Source organism: Suricata suricatta, chromosome 10 (assembly GCF_006229205.1).
Source record: "Suricata suricatta isolate VVHF042 chromosome 10, meerkat_22Aug2017_6uvM2_HiC, whole genome shotgun sequence".
Lineage (NCBI taxonomy): Eukaryota > Metazoa > Chordata > Mammalia > Carnivora > Herpestidae > Suricata > Suricata suricatta.
In genome coordinates this window covers 71,471,933-71,492,872 of record NC_043709.1, presented here as the reverse complement: position 1 = coordinate 71,492,872, position 20,940 = coordinate 71,471,933, and the positions used below count along the sequence as shown (strand labels likewise).

Here is a 20,940-nt window from a genome sequence, read left to right as displayed (position 1 = left end):
ATGCACAAAATTTGATCTAATCGTTGATTGTAACATGTTGTTTCATGTAACATGTAGAGTTTTAACTTCCAGAACATGAGTTATGCAGTTTAAAAGGTTTCTAAGAGTTATTTTAATATTCAGCCTTCCGTATATGCTGAATTATCTAAAGTGCTACAATTATCTTTTAACACCTGTGTGCACTCAGTTTTTATATCTAACACGTATGTGGTGACAGTTGAATAGCAAAATAAAATCTCTCAAATTCATATTAATTCCTAATCAGAAATGGAAATCATCATATGGTTTATAGACATAAAGAAAACTGTACGTTTTGTTTCTGTGCAATTAATGTACATATCTCAGCAAAGAATTTACATGGCTAATATAGGGAAAGTTGTGAAGTATTCATCTCTGAGTCACAATTATTCATTGGGATTCACAGCTTAGTAAATTAACATGTTGCTTTGAGCACTTTGAGGAAGGTGTGACTGTTTCCTATGGGAAGGATGTGGGGAATCCAGGGATAACTCACCTTTCATCTGTTTTTTTTTTTAATGTTTATTCATTTTTGAGGGAGAGAGGGAGAGGTGGAATGTGGGGGAGGGGCAGAGAGCGAGGGAGACAAAATCCAAAGCAGACTCCAGGCTCTAAGTTGTCAGCACAGTCCCAGACCTGCAGCTCTAACCCATGAACCGCGAGATCATGACCTGAGTTGAAGTTGGACCCTTCTTTAAAATGTTAACAGATCTGGGAATGATATCTCAGACTGAGCCACAACAGTTGTGGGTAAAAACACAGACTTCATCCATGTAGTTGAGTAGCTGGTCTCTAAGTTCCTCCAGTGCAAGACAAACTATGCTTTATTTGTCTGAACAACTCCAGTTAGATGAAAATCCAATGCGATACAGTGTACAATAAGATACAGTAAACAAATCTGATGAGATACAGCAACTACCTGAAGGATGCATAGGGAGAAAAAATAACATGGAGAAAAACAAAGAAGGGGCCATTGAACTTAGCAACTTGAAGCAGTTGTGATCTGTGATTTTTGAGAGAGTGATTTCAGTAATATAAAGAAATGGAAAACAGATTATGGGTCGTTGAAAAGTGATTATAGAGGGAAATAAAAAACATAGCCATATATCAGTTCTTCTTTGCACTTCAGTGACAAAGTGTTTAATAGTGTGGAGGGTAAGAAGGCAGTATTACAGATAATTCTTAAAGATGAAGAGACTGTAAGGTAGAATCCCATAGAACAACTAAAACTGAAGGAAGATATAAAAATAAAGAAGTATGGAGAGTCAGAGTCCCTGATGGGGCAAGGTTCTAGAAGGTATTTCGGAACTGGAAGTGAAAGTACCAGAAACAATATTAGGTTTCGAATATTTCCAGATGTGTTGGGGAAACTTTATCCAATGTTAATGCACAGGAGCTATTTAATATTATTTGTAGACTGAAGCATAAAACTAACACAACGGTAAATTATGAGAAGGTCATAGTTTTCAAAAGTAAGAGCTGTGGAACATTTTTCCAACAAAGTAGATCTAATCTTTTAAAATCATATTAAATGAAAGGACACAGGAAAAAAAAAAAGATGTGTGTGTGAAGAGGGCAAATTTGCTTTGCTACTCCCGCTGAAGGATCCTATACTTTCCTATGGCACTGAATCAATTTTTAGCTTGGCAGAAAAACATTATATATATTATATATATATTGCAACTACTGTGAGGCATTATTACTATAATTGAGGGGATCATGTGTGCAGCTTGTCTTTCCTAGCGAAAGAAAAAAATATGGTTTTGGAGTGAATAAGAACTCTAGTGCCAGAAAAAAATTACATAACCTCATTTCTTATTGTTTTATTTATTTGCTTGTTTCAGCACCTAATGTGGCTCCTTCAGATGTAGGGGGCGGAGGTGGAAGCAACAGAGAACTGACCATAACATGGGTGGTGAGTATGAATAAGTTACATGTGTTACAGGCTGCTTTTTTAATTACCCTTAATCTCAAAACCATTTTGTTTCCTAAAATAATGTGAAATAAAAGACAATGCCCAGAGTAAACTTTTTTGTTTCTTTTTTTTGTTTTGTTTAAATATGATTTAAAAAATTCAAATTGGCAATTAGGGCAATTATCAACAAGTAGAAGAAACTGAGTTCACCAGAGATTTTAATGCAGATTTTGTCTCCATTAAGTGAGTGTAAAGAGAAAATTGAATTTTGAATGAAAGCAGTCCACTGTTTCTCTGCATATGGTTGTTTTCTACATTCACTTGCAGATTTATACCTTAACTCAGACATAAGCTTTCTAGTGAGTGTACATTAAACACATTTATTCATAGTCAAGATAGAATCAGAGGCCAAGGATACTGGCTATCTATTTGTTTTCTTTGCATGACCGTATCTATCACCTTTCTTGATTTGTAAGAATTACCTGGAGAGAAATAGGAATTTGTGGTTTATATAGTAACAATATAAAAGTTATTGCTGTTATTTTTGGTGACACAAATAAATTGTTCACAACATATTTTAATTTAAATAAAATATTAATTTTATTTTTAAATGAGAATAACAAAGAAATACCCTTTATAACCATAGATGCAAGACTTAACAAAATGTTGGCAGATTAAACGCATCAAAATACTAAACGAATGATACTCTATGGCAAAGTAGAGTTTATCTCAGCAATGCAAAGTTGGTTTCACAAATCAAGCTATTCCTTATCATATTGGCAGAATAAAGGAATGAAACCATAGGATCTTCTCAATAGAAGCATAAAAAGCACTTGACAAATTAAAAACTTATTTATAATTTTAAAAAATTCAAAGTAAACTAGAAATAGAAAGAATTTCCTATACCTGATAAAGGGTGTTTATGGGAATTGTATAGCTAATATAATGCCCAATGGTGAGAGACTGTTTTCCAAGTTTGGACACAGAGCAAATATACCCCCTCTTGATGTTATAATAGTCTGTAACCAGTGAAATAGGGCGAAAGGAAGAAAGAAAGAGCACAAAGTGCAGATATTAGGGAAATTAGAATATTTTACTCTTTTAAAAAAATTAGGTGGTATCTGTTTCAGGACAAGATGGGAAGTCATCAAAAATTTATAATTAGAAATCCTATTCTAAAGATTTAAAATCAAGTCTCTGAGGATATGGCCTGAGAATCATTAATTTTTTTTCCCCTAGGTTTTTTTTTCATTTTTGAATTTTTTTTCCAGTTTGATTGGGTATTGAAAACTCAAGCTGATTCTGGTATACTCTAAATTGCAAAAACCAAGTAGATAATGATCAATAAGAAAAATGCACAAACTACTATGAAACACTAGGTTATAAATTATCTAATAATTTTTAAAAATCACATGTTCATCCTTGGGATTATGCTTCAGGATGTATGTTTCTATACCATCCTGTTTAATTTAAGTATATTCAAGCAACTGTGGTATATTTACTTCATGGTTCTTCCTCAAGATAATTTTTAATTTTTCTGGTGAAAAAAACAAATACATGATATGCATATTTCTCTTATTGACTGAAAGAGTTTAAGTGATGAGTATTTACTAGAACTAGCTTATTATTTATAAATTATTTATAACATAAATATATAATATTATAGTATAATATAAATATTTATAAATAATGACTTGTGAAGGATGACATGAACTTCCTTGTTGGGCAGGTGACATGTGTAATGATAAGAAACTCAGGAAACCATGTCAAACAGAGCCCATTCTTCAGTGCTGTGTCTGACAGGGGCCCACAGCCAGCCTCCTCCAGATGAAGGCAATAATATCCCTTCCTTTCTCTTCTCTCTTTTTTCCTCTGACCAGTGTCTACTGTTTGATAACAAGACAGATATTCTAGAGTCTTACACAACTCTCTTAAATATTTCTTGAGGCTTTGTTCTAGGTTCTAGGGATGAAAGTAAATGAAACTCACGGAAACTCTGCCTCATGAAACTTACATTTTAGTAGTTGAGAAAGACAATGAAGTGGATAAATAAGTAATTTACATAGTGTGGTTCATGGTAGTGTTACAGAGAAGAAAATAAAACAAGGAGGCGGGAGGTATGTGGCATTATGGAAATAGTCTTGAAATGGCAGATCCTATGGCCAGGGAAGTAGGTAGTAGGTCATTTTTACCTCAAGAAAGTGAGGGAGGGGGCTTCTGATATATGGGAGAGCATTCTAGGCAGAAGGAATTGAATGTGAAAAGCCCCAGAGTGGGAATCCCACTAAGATATTCCAGGAAAAAAATACTTGGTAAGTAAAGTCATTACTTGTTTGGGCATGTTTTTGCCCTGGCATTTTCAGGCATCACTATAACTTATCAACATGTTTTTTAAAGTATATTTTTACAAAGATATATTGTTATTATTATTGTTTGTGTTGGATTTTCCCCTAGTAACTCTATTGCTTAAACCTATTTAATATATCATTTTCTATTTAGCCTTTGTCAAGAGAATACCACTATGGCAACAATTTTGGTTACATAGTGGCATTTAAGCCTTTTGATGGGGAAGAATGGAAAAAAGTCACAGTTACTAATCCAGATACTGGCCGCTATGTCCATAAAGATGAGACCATGCGCCCTTCGACTGCATTTCAAGTCAAAGTTAAGGCCTTCAACAACAAGGGAGATGGACCTTACAGCCTCACAGCAGTCATTAATTCAGCACAAGACGGTAGGTAAAAGACCTCACTAACATGATGAGGGACGAGAAACCTAATTCTCCTGTAGGCATTCTGTTGGCTGTCTTTCAGGCCTTACTTGCTAAGATCTTTCCATAGTACTAAGCACTTAGTAAATGAGTATTACTTTGATACAAACTAAAATGTCACTCCATCCATTTAAAGACAAGAATACCCCCCAAGATCTTTTTCGTCCTTTAGATCATGTCCACAGTAGTTAGGAAATCTTCACTAAAATAATTGGCTTTAGACCCCCGTTTTTGGCCTCTTGATTCTAATTATGAAGTCAGAAATTCTCCATACTTGGCTGGTACCTTAGTACATCTGTGCATTCACAATGCTTACTACTTACAAATTCCTTAGCATATACTTTTCTGGGGGTAAAGTTTCCCCTTTTTAATCCCCAAATTGTATAATTATATCCTTTATGTATTTCTTTGTCATTTCAATAGAGTGCTGAAATTTTATTAACAGGAATCTAGGTATAATTCTATGAAGAATGAATCATAAAGTCAGTTGAATTTTCTTTTAATGTTTGTTTATTTTTGAGAGAGAGACAGAGACAGAATGTGAGCAGGTGAGGAGCAGAGAGAGGGGAGAAACAGAATCCAAAGCAGGCTCCAGGCTCTGAGTTGTCAGCAGAGTTCTACATGGGGCTTGAACTCACAAACTGTGAGATCATGACCTGGGCCAAAGTTGGATGCTTACCCAACCCTAGCCACCTAGGTACCCCAGAAAGTCAGTCAAGTTTTGTATTGGGAAAAGAAAAATTTGTCTAGAGGACTGTTGAGGGGGGAAAGTATATAGACACTGGCTCTCTGTGTTTTTCTAGAAACTTTAACTGAACTGAGTATGCTCCTAAAGACTTTATATGTCTTTGCTAAATAATACATAGTTTTGGATTCAACATAATGACATTGATTTCTGTGATTTCCTATTTACATTACTATGCTTTTTATTGTTTTCCTATTAAAGAGAGATAAGACTTCCTTATTCTATCTCCATATTCAAAGCACTATGTAAACAATTAAAGGCTAGAAAAGCAAATGGAGATTTCGTTGCCTTCTGACCTGACACATTTGTCCTTGGCCAAGTTCTCTTCACACACATGCAAGAAGCACAAATGAAAGAATGTGAGGACTTAAAACTACAGGAACTATTCCTCTGATCTCTTAGAGGAAAAACACTCTATTCATTTGCCCAATTTGCATAACTTCTACTTCAAAATACACATTTAATTATCAGATAGAATTCACATATGCTCTTCAGTCAGAACGTTATTAGCTTTCCTACTTGTTAAAAATTTAATGTGTATTCCCATCATTCCATGATCTTTCCTTACAACACAAACATAAAAGGCAGTCTTATATATATGAATATAGATGCATGCAGGTGCTTACACACATAAGAAATAATGAACTTATTTCTTAAGTTAGTTAACTAAATACATAGAAAGAATAAAAAATGGAAAATTTTTAACTTTATCATCAAGTCAGAGCTTTTCAGACCTGAGTAATAAATCTTACAGTCTCTATATTTGTTCTGACTCCATAGAAAAGTAACTTGACTCTATATTGCCAGTTTGAACAATCTGAGTACTTCCCACAGAAGAAATGAAAGTAAAAAGCATTTTACAAGTTATCTTCTCACCCAATATCAATTTTTTTACTGCTTTATTGGATGCTAAAGTCATCAGGCAAAGGGCCATGCTTGTCATCTCTGCAGTCATGGCCATCTGCACTTAATTATATTTCTTTCCTAAATGTTTCATGAGTCTCATAAAACCTGCATGTGCCGAAGCTTGTATAAGCATCCGTCTTTTCTTCTCCTGCTAAGAAATCAATCATAGTGCTACACGTTTACCTTGATTTAGAAAAGCAACCTTGTTCATGTGCAGGACATTTTTACCATAAAAGAGGATTATGGTTTGTGAATAAAAGACAATAAAAATTGATCATTCTTGTTTAAAGATTTCCTTGGTTTCTTTGTGTACTGTTCGTAAGGGATGTAAATTACTTTTTATTTTTCACTGAACAGAGACCTTTTTGATACATACTTGACTTGATGCCCAGTTGGAAGATTAGACTTACAAAAGCTTTCCTGAGCACAAGAAGCAGTGGATGTCACAACTTGTTTCAAAGGATCTGAAGAAAAAAAAAAATAGCTTAAACATTAAAAAAGAAAGAGTGAAGTATTTCTGCGTATCTTTAGCTTGTGTAAATAGAAAGTGTTAGAAAATGGAAAATTAATTGTAATGAACAACTTTTTAATAATAAATGCCACATTCTCTATTTTTGATAATGCAGAGTTGATATAGATATGAATGAATTTAATGTGCATCCACAGGCTTTCTTACACAGATTAGTAGGGAGAAATACAAGAAAGAATTAGTACAGTTCTTGCTCATAGATATTGGAGAAATCTATGAAAGCTTTTATATTTTCTAAAAGTGTGTGTCTGCATATATGAGTCTATACTAACATTCATGGAGATGACTTTGTGTGTGTACATATATCATTCCTGACCATGAAATAAAGTAATATTAGCAAAACTAGAGGAAAAGTTAATAAAGTTATTGATCTTATTTTATTTTAGAAATATGAAAACTCCTTGAAAATACTAAAATGTAATTTTAATCTATTCATACAGCAAATGTGCTATTAGAATATAAGCATCTTATATAAGAATGTAATGTTCTCATCAAATTTCAGCTCCCAGTGAAGCCCCAACAGAAGTAGGTGTAAAAGTCTTATCATCTTCTGAGATATCTGTTCATTGGGATCATGTTGTAGAAAAAATAGTGGAAAGCTATCAGGTGAGTTCAATTTTTATCATAATATGTACATTTATTTATGTTTATTAGCATACATTTTCAAATATACAAAGTTGTATCTTTGAATGTTCTGTGGCCATTGATTTATGTGGCAAGTAATACTGTACTCTCTAATATGTTGGGCATTTATAAGCTAGTTGTTAAGAGTAAGGCAGAGCTTCCTAACTAGCTTATCAAGGAGAGATGTAGGGTCCTGTGTGTTGACAAAGAGTTGGCCAAAATAAAAACTGAGGTAATAACACCCACGGTTAAATGAGTTCTCTTGAGTTAACCTCATAAAGTGGTGCCAAATTTTTAATTTTTGGAAATCATTTTGGTAATTTATAAAAGCATTCTTAAAATGTTTATTCTATTGTCTCAGTAGTTCTACTTCTAACAGTTGCCATAAAGGAAATAACTAAAGTATACCAAATATGTGTCTCATAATGTTACCTATGAAAGTAGAAAATTGGCAACATTCAAAATGTCTCAAAGAAAATTTCACTTGAGTTGAGTCTTAAAAGACCAGTAGGAATTCACCAGATAGAGAGGGAAAGGATTTGTCTTAGTTGAAAGGAAGAAGACCTGGAAAACTGAAGCTAGAATGATAGTCTGGGTCTTTATTACAATACTTGCAAAATTTAGACTTGATTGTACAGGAAATGTGACGTCATCTCATACGTTTAAGCACATAGAGTAAAAATTAAAAGGAATTGGCAACATCCTATCTTTGCAGAGGAGCAAATGGATGCCAGAGATTCAACAAGTTGCCTCAGCACAAGTTAAGTGTCAGAGCAGTATCTAAAATTCAGCTTTGATGATTCAGAACCACACACTCCATCCTGCTGTAGGAGTGAATGCCCATCCGAAGCCACAGGCAGCAAACTGCCCACACAGTCAGCTTGCCCTCTCAATACTTGTGCGCCTCCCTTCTTCATCTGTTGGAATATAGCTCCTTGAGGATAGGATTTGTCTGTTTTTCTTTCAGTGCCAAGAACAGTGCTGGGCACAGGGTAGACACTAAACAGATATTCAGGCTGAATAGAGCTACTCATATAATTAAATCATGTGTTGCAATCTGGCCTTCTCAAAGCCATGTTTCTCGGATGTGAACACAAAACCAACCCAAGGTTTTATAGTTTTAAACATGTAAAATATCAGAAGGCATTTTTTTTCCTTTGGCAACTTAGGTTATGATTTGGGTACGTCTCAGAGGGTCTTCAGATAATCTTTGCAAGGGCTCTGATGAAAAGAGTGGAATGGTAGGAGTGAACTAGAAAAACAATGTTCGTAACTTATTAAATTGGTGATTACATTTGCAGTTAGTAGAAAAGGAATGGAAAAAATAGAGAAATTCACAAACCCCTAGGTAAACAAGTCCAAGGATCCTTGAGAGAGGACATCAGTATTTGGAGCTTGAAAGTCCTCTTGGATCATAGGACTTTTTTCTTCTTTCATGTTATTCATTTTTAAGTAATAAAAAAAGTGAAAAAAGGATTACTTAATATATAACTCACTCATGGAATCAGAATGCTAAATATATATTTTACTTTGTTTAAAACGTTGTCTTGCCATTGGCGCCAATGAATTTAGACAATAATCAGAATATAAACTTTTTTTGATTGGAAGTAAACGTCAGTTAAGGATTTTCAATTAAATAGTCCACAAAAGAAATAGCAGATAATATTTTCTCAAATGATAACTTGAAGGAAAAATGTATACCATTGAGGAATTTAGTTTTAGAGATGTATTTCACTTCTTGTAACTTCATATTAAGTAGAAAAGGGTGAGTTCTCCTACTGAGAAGATGTGCATTGATACCTCAGCTCTGTCACTGAAGAATTTGGTACAAAATTTGTCTGAAATTTCTGAGCCTTGTTTTCTCACCTGGGAAGGTGAGAAATAGAACTGTTGTGTGGAATGAAATGAAAACATTTAATGCCTTTCCCTGTTCTATGTCATTGGACATTTGAAGACAATGATAATGATGATGACAGTGATGAAGATGATGATGATAATACTAATGATAAGAATGATAACATTTATTGAGCCCTTATCATGCTAACCAGCTAAGTGTATTGTATTGAATCCCTATAATCCTAGGGAATAGGCACTATTATTATCCCTGTTTTAAAGATGAAGAATTTGATGCTTAGAAATATTTGTCCACATAATAATTGGCATAACAAATTCAAACCTAGGTCTTGCCTCTCCAAGTAAATTAAAAATTTTGGACATAAATCACAAAATTATTGTTTCCAGTCGTTCTATCTTAAAACCATTTTGAGTCTTTGACACAAAACTTTGAATATCAAAGAGACAAGCATGAAAGTTTAAAATCTGTTATAGAATATCTGGAACATTTATTCCTCTGTAAGAAAGTGCCCCTGTATTGGGTGAGGGGAGATTGACTGACTATAATGTGGTTATTGTTTCTACTTTAAAATATGATGGGAAAATCCAGTGGTTTAACAAGATAGATGACTGAGAAAACTGATAGCCCAGTGCACTTCCTATTAAAATGGACTCAGGGACTAAGTTATAAAGAAACAGAGAAAAAAAAGTAACACATTAATAAAATAAAAAGCTGGAAAAACCAAGTCCTATGTGATTGACCCCATCTCAAGGTTAATTTCCTGATATTTCAAATGAGAACTGTGAGCAATTGAGTTTAAAAATAATCTCTTCCCTTGTGGTTTTAAAATGTATTTCAGTATGAGTGTGTAAGTTCTATTCATTTTTTTTTTCTCTTGCCTGGTTAAAGAGCTCTCCACTCCTACCCATAATGCTACTAAGTTTTCCTGCAGTGTAGGAAAAGTGTATTAGAGCTTTGAATCCTGCCCAGAAGCCACAAAAGACTTAGTTTTTTCACCCAACACCCATTAACTTAATGAAAACAAACAAAATATCCTATCAGTAATAATGAATGCAAAAACTCTCAGCAACTGAATCAGAGATGAATGCAGATAATCAGTTTTGTAGTTATCTTAAAAGATTATCAATCTTGAGTAATCTACTCAATTTTTAAAGGTTAATTGATTATAGTGAACATAAACTAATATTTTGGAAGAAGACATCTGTCTCCATCTTGATCTCCCCAAACCAAAGTCGGACACACAGGTGTGGGAGAAGGTAGTATTTTGTTGTTGCTGTTGTTTATCTGTTTGTTTTAATATGATCTTGGAGAGCAACAATGAGAAAAAAACAGGGTGAACAAGAAAAGGAGGAGGTCAAATACAAAGATGCTGTATCTTTTTGGCAAAGCCTGTGGGCAATCGGTGCTCCATCTTTTGGGATCTTTGAGGACCTTTAGAATATAGTTCAGAATTGCCCTACCTGGGATGAAGGGGGGGAGTGGGGGAGGCATCCATGCTACCTGGTCATGTTTACAACAAGTACTTAAGTGAAGCCTCCATAGAATTGATTGGTCCCTGCACCAGTGGCCAGAATAAAAGAATTTTAAATAGCTCCCAAAAGGTGAAAGAATACAGATTTGAATGATTTATATAATTGCTATTCCTTTCCCATAGAATATACTAATATTCCATGTAGTCTAAGATTGGGATAATATAGTTAATGTATACTTTTAGAGATTGAGATTTATTGTGTCAGAGCCTCATTTTTCACTTAAATAATTATATTACATGTTTTCCTAAATACTGTATTAAACCCTTTATGAAAGAATCTTTACTTGTCACATGATTATGATTTTTTTTCCGGCATATTCAGAATTGAAAGGACAGAACTTAGAAACCTGATACAAAAGTTTACTGAAGGGACCCAGCCTGAGTGGCTCAGTCATTTCAGCATCTGACTCTGACATGAGCGTCATGATCTCCTCGTTCGGGAGATACAGACCCACGTCCACTTGGGAATCTCTCTCTGTCTCTCTCTGTCTCTGTCTCTCTGTCTCTCTCTCTCTCTCTCTTTCTATCTTTATGCCTCTTCCATGCTTTTTCTCTCTCTCAATCAAAATAAATAAATAAATTTTTAAAAATGTTTACTGAAGGGGCACCTGGGTGGCTCAGTTGGTTGAGCATCAGACTTCAGCTCAGATCATGATCTTGTGGTTCATGAGTTCGAGCCCCATATCGGGGCTCTTTACTGATGTCTCAGAGCCTGAAGCCTGCCTCAAATTCTGTGTCTCCCTCTCTTTCTGCCCCTTGCCAGCTCACTCTCTGTCTCTGTATCTCTCTCAAAAATACATAAGTGTTAAAAAATATTTTTTAAATTAGTGAAGTAGAAAATAATAAAAATGGAGCAAGCCTAATTTTAAAAGTACTAACCATCTTCAGGCACTTCCATACTTGTAACATCCATTCCATTTCCTAAACCTCTTTGGAGAAAATGAGGTTAAAGGAGCCATTTTTCCTGTGAATTTCTTAAATTTTTCTGAGAAGGGATAGAACTGTATAATCATTATACAAAAGTGTTATTGGTATAATTCATAGAAAGTATAGTATTCTTTTCCTAAGGCTTTTTTCTTTTTAGTTTCCTAATACTTTTGTAAAGAATAAGTTTTCTTGGGGCAAAATGATATACTTAGATCTCTCTTTCAAAGATATTAGTGATTTTATGTGAACTTAAACCTTTGATTCCTTCCTGTATTTTTTAAATAAGATCTATAATGGCAAAGAACATGTATGCCGAGGTTCACTGCATTCCTAGCACCTCCCACAGTGAGTGAGATAAAATGGGTACCTGATAGCTATTTGTTCAGTGAATGAAATATATCATACATCAAATGTAGTCCAGTGACCATACTATCAAAAATAAATAGTAAATACCTGTCTTCAAGGAGCTTATGATTTAATAGAAGTGGAGGAAGGCAAGTCATGAGGGAATCTAATTAGTCATAATTGCCTAATAAGCACGATGATAGGATTACGATAGACAGAGGATGCTATAGGGATTATAGAAATATGTAGATAAAGAGTGAAAATTGTATAACGCCACAGCATTAAAAAGAAATAAATACATTATATGTTACCGTGGCATATGAAGATGAATGTGTGGTTTACTATCCATAAATGCAAGACCTGCTATATGAATGTATGTGTCTATATATTTCCCAGTGGTGATAATTCCTTCCCGCTAATTCATCTAGGTTCTCTTTTGATCTTTCTAGTGATTAATCAAAAGCAACACATTTGTTCTGTTCCATGACTACAGGTTGCATCCTTCACTCTAAGCAATTTGCTCACAAATTAATGTCAGTGCTTCACCACATTGAGAAACTCAGTGAGACTATCAAAATGCAATACCCCAAATTTATTATATGTTTGGGAATGAAGTACATGGCCAGTGGCTAGTTGAGAGAAAAAGGATGATGCCATATCTTACATATCTCTATCTATTTGTATGAGTATACTTTGAAAACATTGTAAGTGTTATGTAAACATACACTTTAAGGAGAGACAGATTATTAAATCAAATTATTTTGTCTCAGACGCTTTCATTTGTAAAGGTTAACTATAGTGTGAAAAGTTCAAACAACTGTCATATTCTAAAATAAGGAAATCATAAACTGTTTGGCATACTCAGTAATTCTTTCTGCTCCCGAGTTACAAAGGCATAGCTAAGTCGCTGCTTTAATTTATTGCAAATTATAATATTTTTTAAAGTTTACTTATTTTTAAGGGAGAGACAGACAGAGCACAAGCAGAGAATAGTAGAAAGAGAGGAAGACACAGAATCTGAAGCAGGCTCCAGGCTCTGAGCTGTCTGCACAGAGCCCAGTGCAGGACTTGAACTCACAAACCATGAGATCATGACCTGAGCTGAATTTGGACATTTAACTCACTGAGCGACCCAGGCACCCCTATTGTGAACTTTAATGGAGACTGACCACATAGATAGATCCCTGCTAAAATTAGATGAATAAAGTAACTTTCAGTTTAGATATAGATACAAATTATAACTTAAGGAAGGCTTTGTTCTTTTGTATTGCCAAAATGGCTCAGAAAAATTTTATCACTTTAATTCCTCAGTTTACTACATAGTGTCTGTCTTCTAGAAATGATCTTTCTGATATTAATCTCATTAAAAATCTTTTCTTCTTTAAATTAGATGATAGAAAAGTTATAATTGAATGAACATATTTAAATGTAGTCTACATCTCATTCAATAAGCATACATATAAAAATGCATCAACCTTATGTATTTCAATTTTGATTGCTATAGAACATTCTGTGATTTTTTTTTTTGAGAGACAGAGACAGTGCGATCAGGGGAGGGTCAGAGAGAGAGGGAGATACAGAATCTGAAGCAGGCTCCAGGCTCTGAGCTAGAGCCTGTGTGTCAGTACAGAGCCCAACATGGGGCTTGAACCCACAAACTGTGAGGTGATGACCTGAGCCACCCAGGCACCCCACTATAAAACATTCTAGATTTATTATGAAGATAACATATATGGATGATCCTACTTGAGTTACTGGCATTTCATTAAAATATAAATTTTCATTTTATTTCTCTTTAGTCAAGCAGTAGAAGAGACCTTATATTCTATCTGGGTCAAATGCCCACTAAAATGTAGGCCATTGTCCTTCTTCCCGGAGAATGTGCTCGCTGCCCGAACACTTTCAAAATCCAGAAACATATCTTCTTGAGGAGGCTCCTCTCCTTAGCAGGTCTTTTGTCCGCCAACTGAGATCTGCCTCTGGAAACATTTGGTGCAATTGCAGTTCCTTGGTTCTGAGGCCATCCTTCTGGTCAGATGACAGAGATGCCAAAGAGATCCTATCAAAGCCATTAGGAATAGTATTGACATGAGAAAAATGAGTACTTGTAAACAAAATAAAAACATTGCAAAGGAAACCAATTAGCAATTTTGTAACTAGGCTTTGTTCTGAAATGTGCTCGTTCTACATACAAACCTTTCTTTGTTACCAAGGGAATTGAAGCCATCCAGTTCCATTTTATAATGGTTTCATTTGATTTATGTAAATCAATCATTCAAGATTATTTAAAGATTAGATGCTATTGTCTAGGTACTTTGCTTAATTGTAAAATTAAATTTCCATTATTTTATAACCAGGGAATCTAAAACATATAAAATATCGTTACATTTTATAAGCAATTGCTCCTTTTTATTTACACCTTAGATACAGAAATTTCTAACCAATAAAATAGTCTTATTAGAAGAATGGAAACTATAATACCCAATTTTTACTTAAACTTTAAGAAACAAGGAAAGTGTCATTGATACATTAAGAAAAAATGTTTATTTTTAAGAGAGAGAGAGAGAGAGACAGAGTGTTAGTGGGAAAGGGACAGAGAGAGAGGAAGACACAGAATCTGAAATTGGCTCCAAGCTCTGAGCTATCAGCGCAGAGCCTGACGTGAGACTTGAACTCATGAACCCTAAAATCATGACCTGAGCTGAAGTCAGACGCTTAACCAACTGAGCCACCCAGATGCCCCACAAATAATCATTTCTAATCATAACATGGATAACATTTTTAAAAATAAATTTATTTTCAAGATAAATAAGTTCCTCAACTAATTAAACTATTAAGCATAATATTTGATATCTCGCCTCAATATAGGCTCAAAGGAAATAATTTTGCATACATATTTCTAAAATGAGCTAGCAGAAAATTATGATACTTGCATGTTCATATAATAATTGTTTTTATAAAGCAAAGTTGTATTCCTGTCAAACTGTTTTATCAATGGCCCATGGCAAATTTGATATTGTATAAACAGAAATAAAAAGGAAATAAATGATAAAAATTATTATGGAAATACTTTCAAACAGAAACCAGTTTTATATTTTAAAGGTAAATCATATGAAGAGGTTTTGGGTTTCTTCTCTCTCTCTTTTCTTTCTTTTTTTTTTTTGTTAGAATGATACTATTTCAGGCCATCAGGTGAGCCTTTCATATCTTAGACATCTTTAATAGATCTATATTATATGCCTTGCTATATTCTAAGACTGATAGAAGTGTAAGTAGCATTAAGTAACATTTGAGTGTGACACTCAGCCACTGTCAACTGGTGTCAGAGCCAAGTGAAAAGGATTTTCGCCACTGAATCATGACAAAGTCTTCCTCAATTTGAATGCTTCCAGATTCGGTATTGGGCTGCCCATGACAAAGAAGCAGCTGCACACAGAGTTCAAGTCACCAGCCAAGAGTACTCGGCCAGGCTAGAGAACCTCCTGCCCGACACCCAGTACTTTGTGGAAGTCAGGGCCTGCAATAGCGCAGGGTGTGGACCTCCCAGCGACATGATTGAGACCTTCACCAAGAAAGCACGTGAGTCTCAACATTTGCATTTAGACTCGCCAAAAACTACCAATCCATTTGGTCATGATGTAAGTTACATTTAAGAGAAATTTACTACCTAGCCGTCTTAGCACATTCAGTTTAAAATGTTATCCTTTACAATCATCCAAGATTTAAAACAAACAAGCAAACAAAAATCATTGTTCATTACTGTAGGGGATGAAAAAATGTGGAGAATGCCTTCACACATTTGCTGTTCCACTATAGAAATAATATTACAGAGCCTCTCTTTGTAAGCTTTGTATCATTAGATAACCAATTTGTATTCTCTGTTATCATTTTTAACATTGTTTTTATAGGACTGCATAAATAGCACATAGTATGAGAAAATTAAAATTCTGGTTACTTTCTATTCTTTTTTATACAAACCATCATTGCACATGTGAGTTAAATGTTGTAGCATTATGTTTCATGTCTTATGACCATATGTTCTCATTGTTTACACATGACAGTCCATCCTGCTTAAATCTTCGAGTCATTCTCACCTCCCTGGCTTTGCTATCTCCTTCTTGAACCCAAGTTGAATATAGCGAAGAAGAGAATTTATATTTGAGACTCTAGGGAGATTTGCAAAAATTTAAAGTCATGAATACTAATAGGGTTTAGAAATTTATGAAATCCACTTGGGGAAAAGATAACTGAACATGGTGGTAAGATACCAGACTTTGGTATCAGACATGGGCCTCACATATGTATTTGCCACTTACTAAATGTGTTCTAATAGGCAAATTACCTCCCACCTTTAAACCTCAGTTTTATAATTTGGAAGAGGGGCATCCATCCCTTTGTTCATTTTTCCATGTATTCATTCATAAGATGTATACTGTGTACCTATCACTGTTCTAGCCATTGAGAATACAGAAGACCAAGAGCCTCTTAGAGGATTGGTAACCTAATGTAAGGACATGCAAACAAAAACAAAACCTGCCAAACCAATATGAATGATAATATCAGATGACAGAGCAATAAAATGAGTAAACAGATAATAAAATGGAAAGGGCCTTGGATGGAAGATGAATTCCAATTAAGTGGTCATGAAAAGCTTCTTTGAGAAAATGCCATTGGAATCATATATATGAGAATATGAATACTAAGAAGGACCCACTATGTGATGACTGGCAGGGAGGGGACTATTTCAGGCAGAGAAAACAGCTAGCCTAAAGCCTGAGGGTGGGAATAGTTTGGTGTGCCATAAGTGTAGGAAGGCCAGATGGGCCAAGATGTAGGCTGGAGGCGAGAAGGAGGAAGTGTGCTGGGGTTGACACATGAAGAGCCTTGTAGTTGTAGGTCATGCTAGGGATTAGAGCTTTTCTAAGTCTCGTAAGAGCTTTTGGGAGATTTTAAGGCAGAGAGGAATATTTAATTTACTCATGAAAAAAAATCATTCTGGCTTCTCGATGGACAATGAGTAGTGGTAGAGTAAGTGTAAAAACAAAAGAGCCTTTAGGGGATGGTTTCAGATGTCAAGGGGAGAAATTATGGTGTCCAGAACTAAGTGATAATGGATGTAAAGAGAAGTAGACATTTTTCTGCAGAAAGAGTTGACAATTGGTACTGATTTGGATGTTGGGATGGTTGGAATGAAAGACTGAGTACTGCATTTTTGATTCAGAAATTGATTCAATTTGCTAAAGATGGGAAAGACCCATAGAGATGCAGATATGGGAATACATGGCAAGTGTTCCACCTTGATTACATATGAGAAGTCTTGTAGACATTTAAATAGAGGCAACATATGTCTAGAGGTCAAGAGAAAGAGTAGAACTGAGATAAAATTGTGACTTATTAAAGCCTTAGGCCCAGCTATAAGATTTAGGGAAAAGGAGCGAAGGGTGCTCAAGATCAAGTAGGTCATGCCAACTTCTAGAAATTAGGCAGAGGACATGGAGGCAGCACAGGACGGTTAATTAGAAAGAGTAGCTTAAGAGATAGAAGGACAACCAGACGTAAAAAGATCAGGAATTTAAGAAAAGAATGAGATTCAGAAAGGGGTTAGAAGGTCAACTCTGTAGAATGCTACACAAATATTAAGTCTGAAAAGAATAAAATGTGACACTATTTGGCCAGCTAGAGATAATTGATGACCTTAAAAATAGCAGTTACAAAAGACTGGTGGAGAAAGAAACCCAAATAAATAATAAGAAGAAGAGAATAAAAGATAGTTATGTTGCCTGCTTCACAGGGTCATGGGTACGTTAAATGAACTCAAGGATATAAAGTGCATAGCACAGTGCCTGGCATGTAGTAAGCACTTCTCAAAATTAGCTGTTGTCGTCACATCCTTATCATCACTGACTCAAGGTAGTTTGCAGAACTCAAATTGGATATGGTGGTGTCACTTGCATATTATTACTTTCCACAGCTCCGAGCCAGCCCCCAAGGATCATCAGTTCCATACGGTCTGGTTCACGCTACATAATCACCTGGGATCATGTGGTCGCACTATCAAATGAATCTACGGTGACAGGATATAAGGTATGTAAAAGCTACCGGATTTTTCCCACACAGGCTTTATTCTTACAGAATGAGTGATGTCTGAACCTGACTGATGTTTTTTTCACCAAAACCCATTCACCTTTCTTATTCTTGCTGTATAGCAGAATCAGATGACATAGCACTGTGATAAATTTTGAAATGAGAAAAGATCTTCAGTGAATTCTACAAAAATTCTATGTCAAGTGAGCAAGATAGGTAGAATAACTGCTTTAAAGAATAGAGTTGTTCAAATAATTAGTGCCTAAAGAGGAGGAAAAAAATCCATTTTTGTTTGGCAATGATTAAGATCGTGTTGCCTGGCACACAGGGGACTTAGATGTATTGAGCTATGTTCCGTAAATGAACAACAACAACAAAAGTATTATTTCCATATATTCTCTACATCACACATTTTTATTGGATACCAAATTTTGGGAATAATATGAAAATATTTAGTTCTGAGGCACTGTTTAAGACTACAAGATGTTGAAAGACCTTTCAATTTATATCTATTACACACACACACACACACACACACACACACACACACACATTCCCTCTTTTTACTTTAGGTTATTAAAAAAAAAGTCAGATGCTTAAGGCATTTCCTCTTGGATTACCCTAAAAAGTAGGTGAAATCAATTTTCATGAATTAAAAGTAACATGAATTTTCTAGCTAATATTAAACATACTAGGTTTTTAAAAATTATTATTCCTTTTCTTTTTTCCTTTACTATTATTAAATTTTCCTAGTTTTTAGATTATTATTAATAGAAGTCTAAGCATTTTATTATGGTTTTAGCATTTTGGCATTGGCTCATTATTACTGCTTTATTAAATTACCATATTTTGGGACCTTTCCAGGTACTCTATAGACCCGATGGCCAGCATGATGGCAAGCTGTATTCAACTCATAAACACTCCATAGAAGTTCCAATCCCCAGGGATGGAGAGTACGTTGTAGAGGTTCGTGCACACAGTGATGGTGGAGATGGAGTAGTGTCTCAAGTCAAAATTTCAGGTAAGCCGGCCACTTAAGGCACATATCCATTAAGTGCTTGTATGTTTCTAGACCGTATGGATTCTGAAGAGTAAAGGTAGGATTGGTATGGACACCAATATCATTGGTTTCCAAAGTAAATTTGAAATGCCAAGGATGTCCTGAAACTTGGTATTTCTTCCCTCATAAGTAACAAAAGTAACTTTGCAACACACGACATGCTTTTTGATTACTATCTAAATGACTAAGCATAATTCAAGTACATAGTGCAGGCATGGTAATAGCGTTGTGTGGTAACAGATAGTAGCCACACTTAACGGTGAGCGCAGCACAACATCTAGACTTGTTGCATCACTATGTAGTACACCTGTAACATTGTGTGTCATCTATACTTCCATGAAAAGAAGTACCACAATGTATTAAAATGTTATATAATAATAGACCGTTAGATAATAATATCTGAACTTCTCTGATATCAAAAAGAAATTCACTGGACTACTGTTAATACTCTTCTAACTCTTTTTTCTTTGTCCTACATGTATTAATATAGTAATAAAATAGAAAGACACTAGGTGGTAGCTCCTTCCTTTACCATTTCTCTCTGTGTCTCAGCATGTGTCCTTTTTCTGCAAACTCTATTTCTCATAGATTTTAGTAATCCAAAAGGAATACTGGAGGCAGTGCTTCCTCTCTTGTTTGGATTTGTAGAACTCTACTATTCAAATTTTGATACTTTTTTCTCACCCTGTATGGTATAGTTTAATTATAATGAATTAAAATTGATGTTAATTTGAGACTTTTATGAGATTCTGACATATTATAAGATGCTAAATTAAAGACAGGGATCACTGATTTAGAAAAAAATGATTATTTATTGCTAAGTACATGAATATATTTGATGAGTAGTAGCATTCTAGAATTTTCTTATTCAAGCAAGTTTGGACTTATTTACAAATTGTTTAAATGGGTTTTCTCATACATTTAATTTACATTGAATTTTTTTAGTTTAGACATTATTATTATGTCTCTTTAGAAAATTTGAAAAATACCAAAATTTGAAAGGAAAAAATAGTCATATTCCAAACACTCTAAATTAGGTACAATTAGTGTTCAGTGTGTGTGTGTGTGAATAATTTTGTGTTTTTGCTTCTGCTGAATGTATCATGTTATATCGCACTTTTATGCTTTTATGAATCATGTTACATGAACAGTCCCCACATCATTAAAAACTTTGCAAATTTCTCTTAAACCTATACATAATATTCTTGCACACAAATGTATAAAATGTATCTATGCATTTTGGTTTTCACTCTAACAAATAAGACAATTTTGAATACATTTTTATAAAAGGTTAAGTTGAAATAATTCAATAAAGTACTTTACTTTCATATTGCCAAATTAAAAAATATATTTATTTTTTAGTTATCATTGCATATGAGTTCATTTCATATTTCACTGCCCCAACATCAGTTTTCCTTTTAGTCATTACTAAAACGATAGGAGAAAATGACATCTTTTTATTTTTAAACCATTTCCTAAATTCCAAATTTTCCTAGCATGTAGTTTCAGAAGTTTCACACTTAGCAAGGCTGATCCACAAGGGAAATCAGAGGAAAATGTGCACTTTATATCTAGGGTAGCAAAGTGCAAAATAATCCAGTAAATCTAGTAAATTGATTTGAAAACCAACC

General features: G+C 34.5%; 1 protein-coding gene across 2 annotated transcripts in view; it reads left to right on the top strand.

Annotated features, from left to right (window-relative positions):
- CNTN1 (contactin 1) overlaps window positions 1-20,940 on the top strand; it is a 351,259-nt gene that overhangs the window by 294,849 nt on the left and 35,470 nt on the right. For both annotated transcript variants that reach the window (XM_029953985.1, XM_029953984.1), the window contains exons 19-24: window positions 1,863-1,933; window positions 4,433-4,667; window positions 7,386-7,489; window positions 15,558-15,744; window positions 18,137-18,249; window positions 19,114-19,270. In XM_029953985.1, coding sequence (XP_029809845.1) covers window positions 1,863-1,933; window positions 4,433-4,667; window positions 7,386-7,489; window positions 15,558-15,744; window positions 18,137-18,249; window positions 19,114-19,270 — 867 coding nt within the window. The remainder of the gene's footprint in view (window positions 1-1,862; window positions 1,934-4,432; window positions 4,668-7,385; window positions 7,490-15,557; window positions 15,745-18,136; window positions 18,250-19,113; window positions 19,271-20,940) is intronic.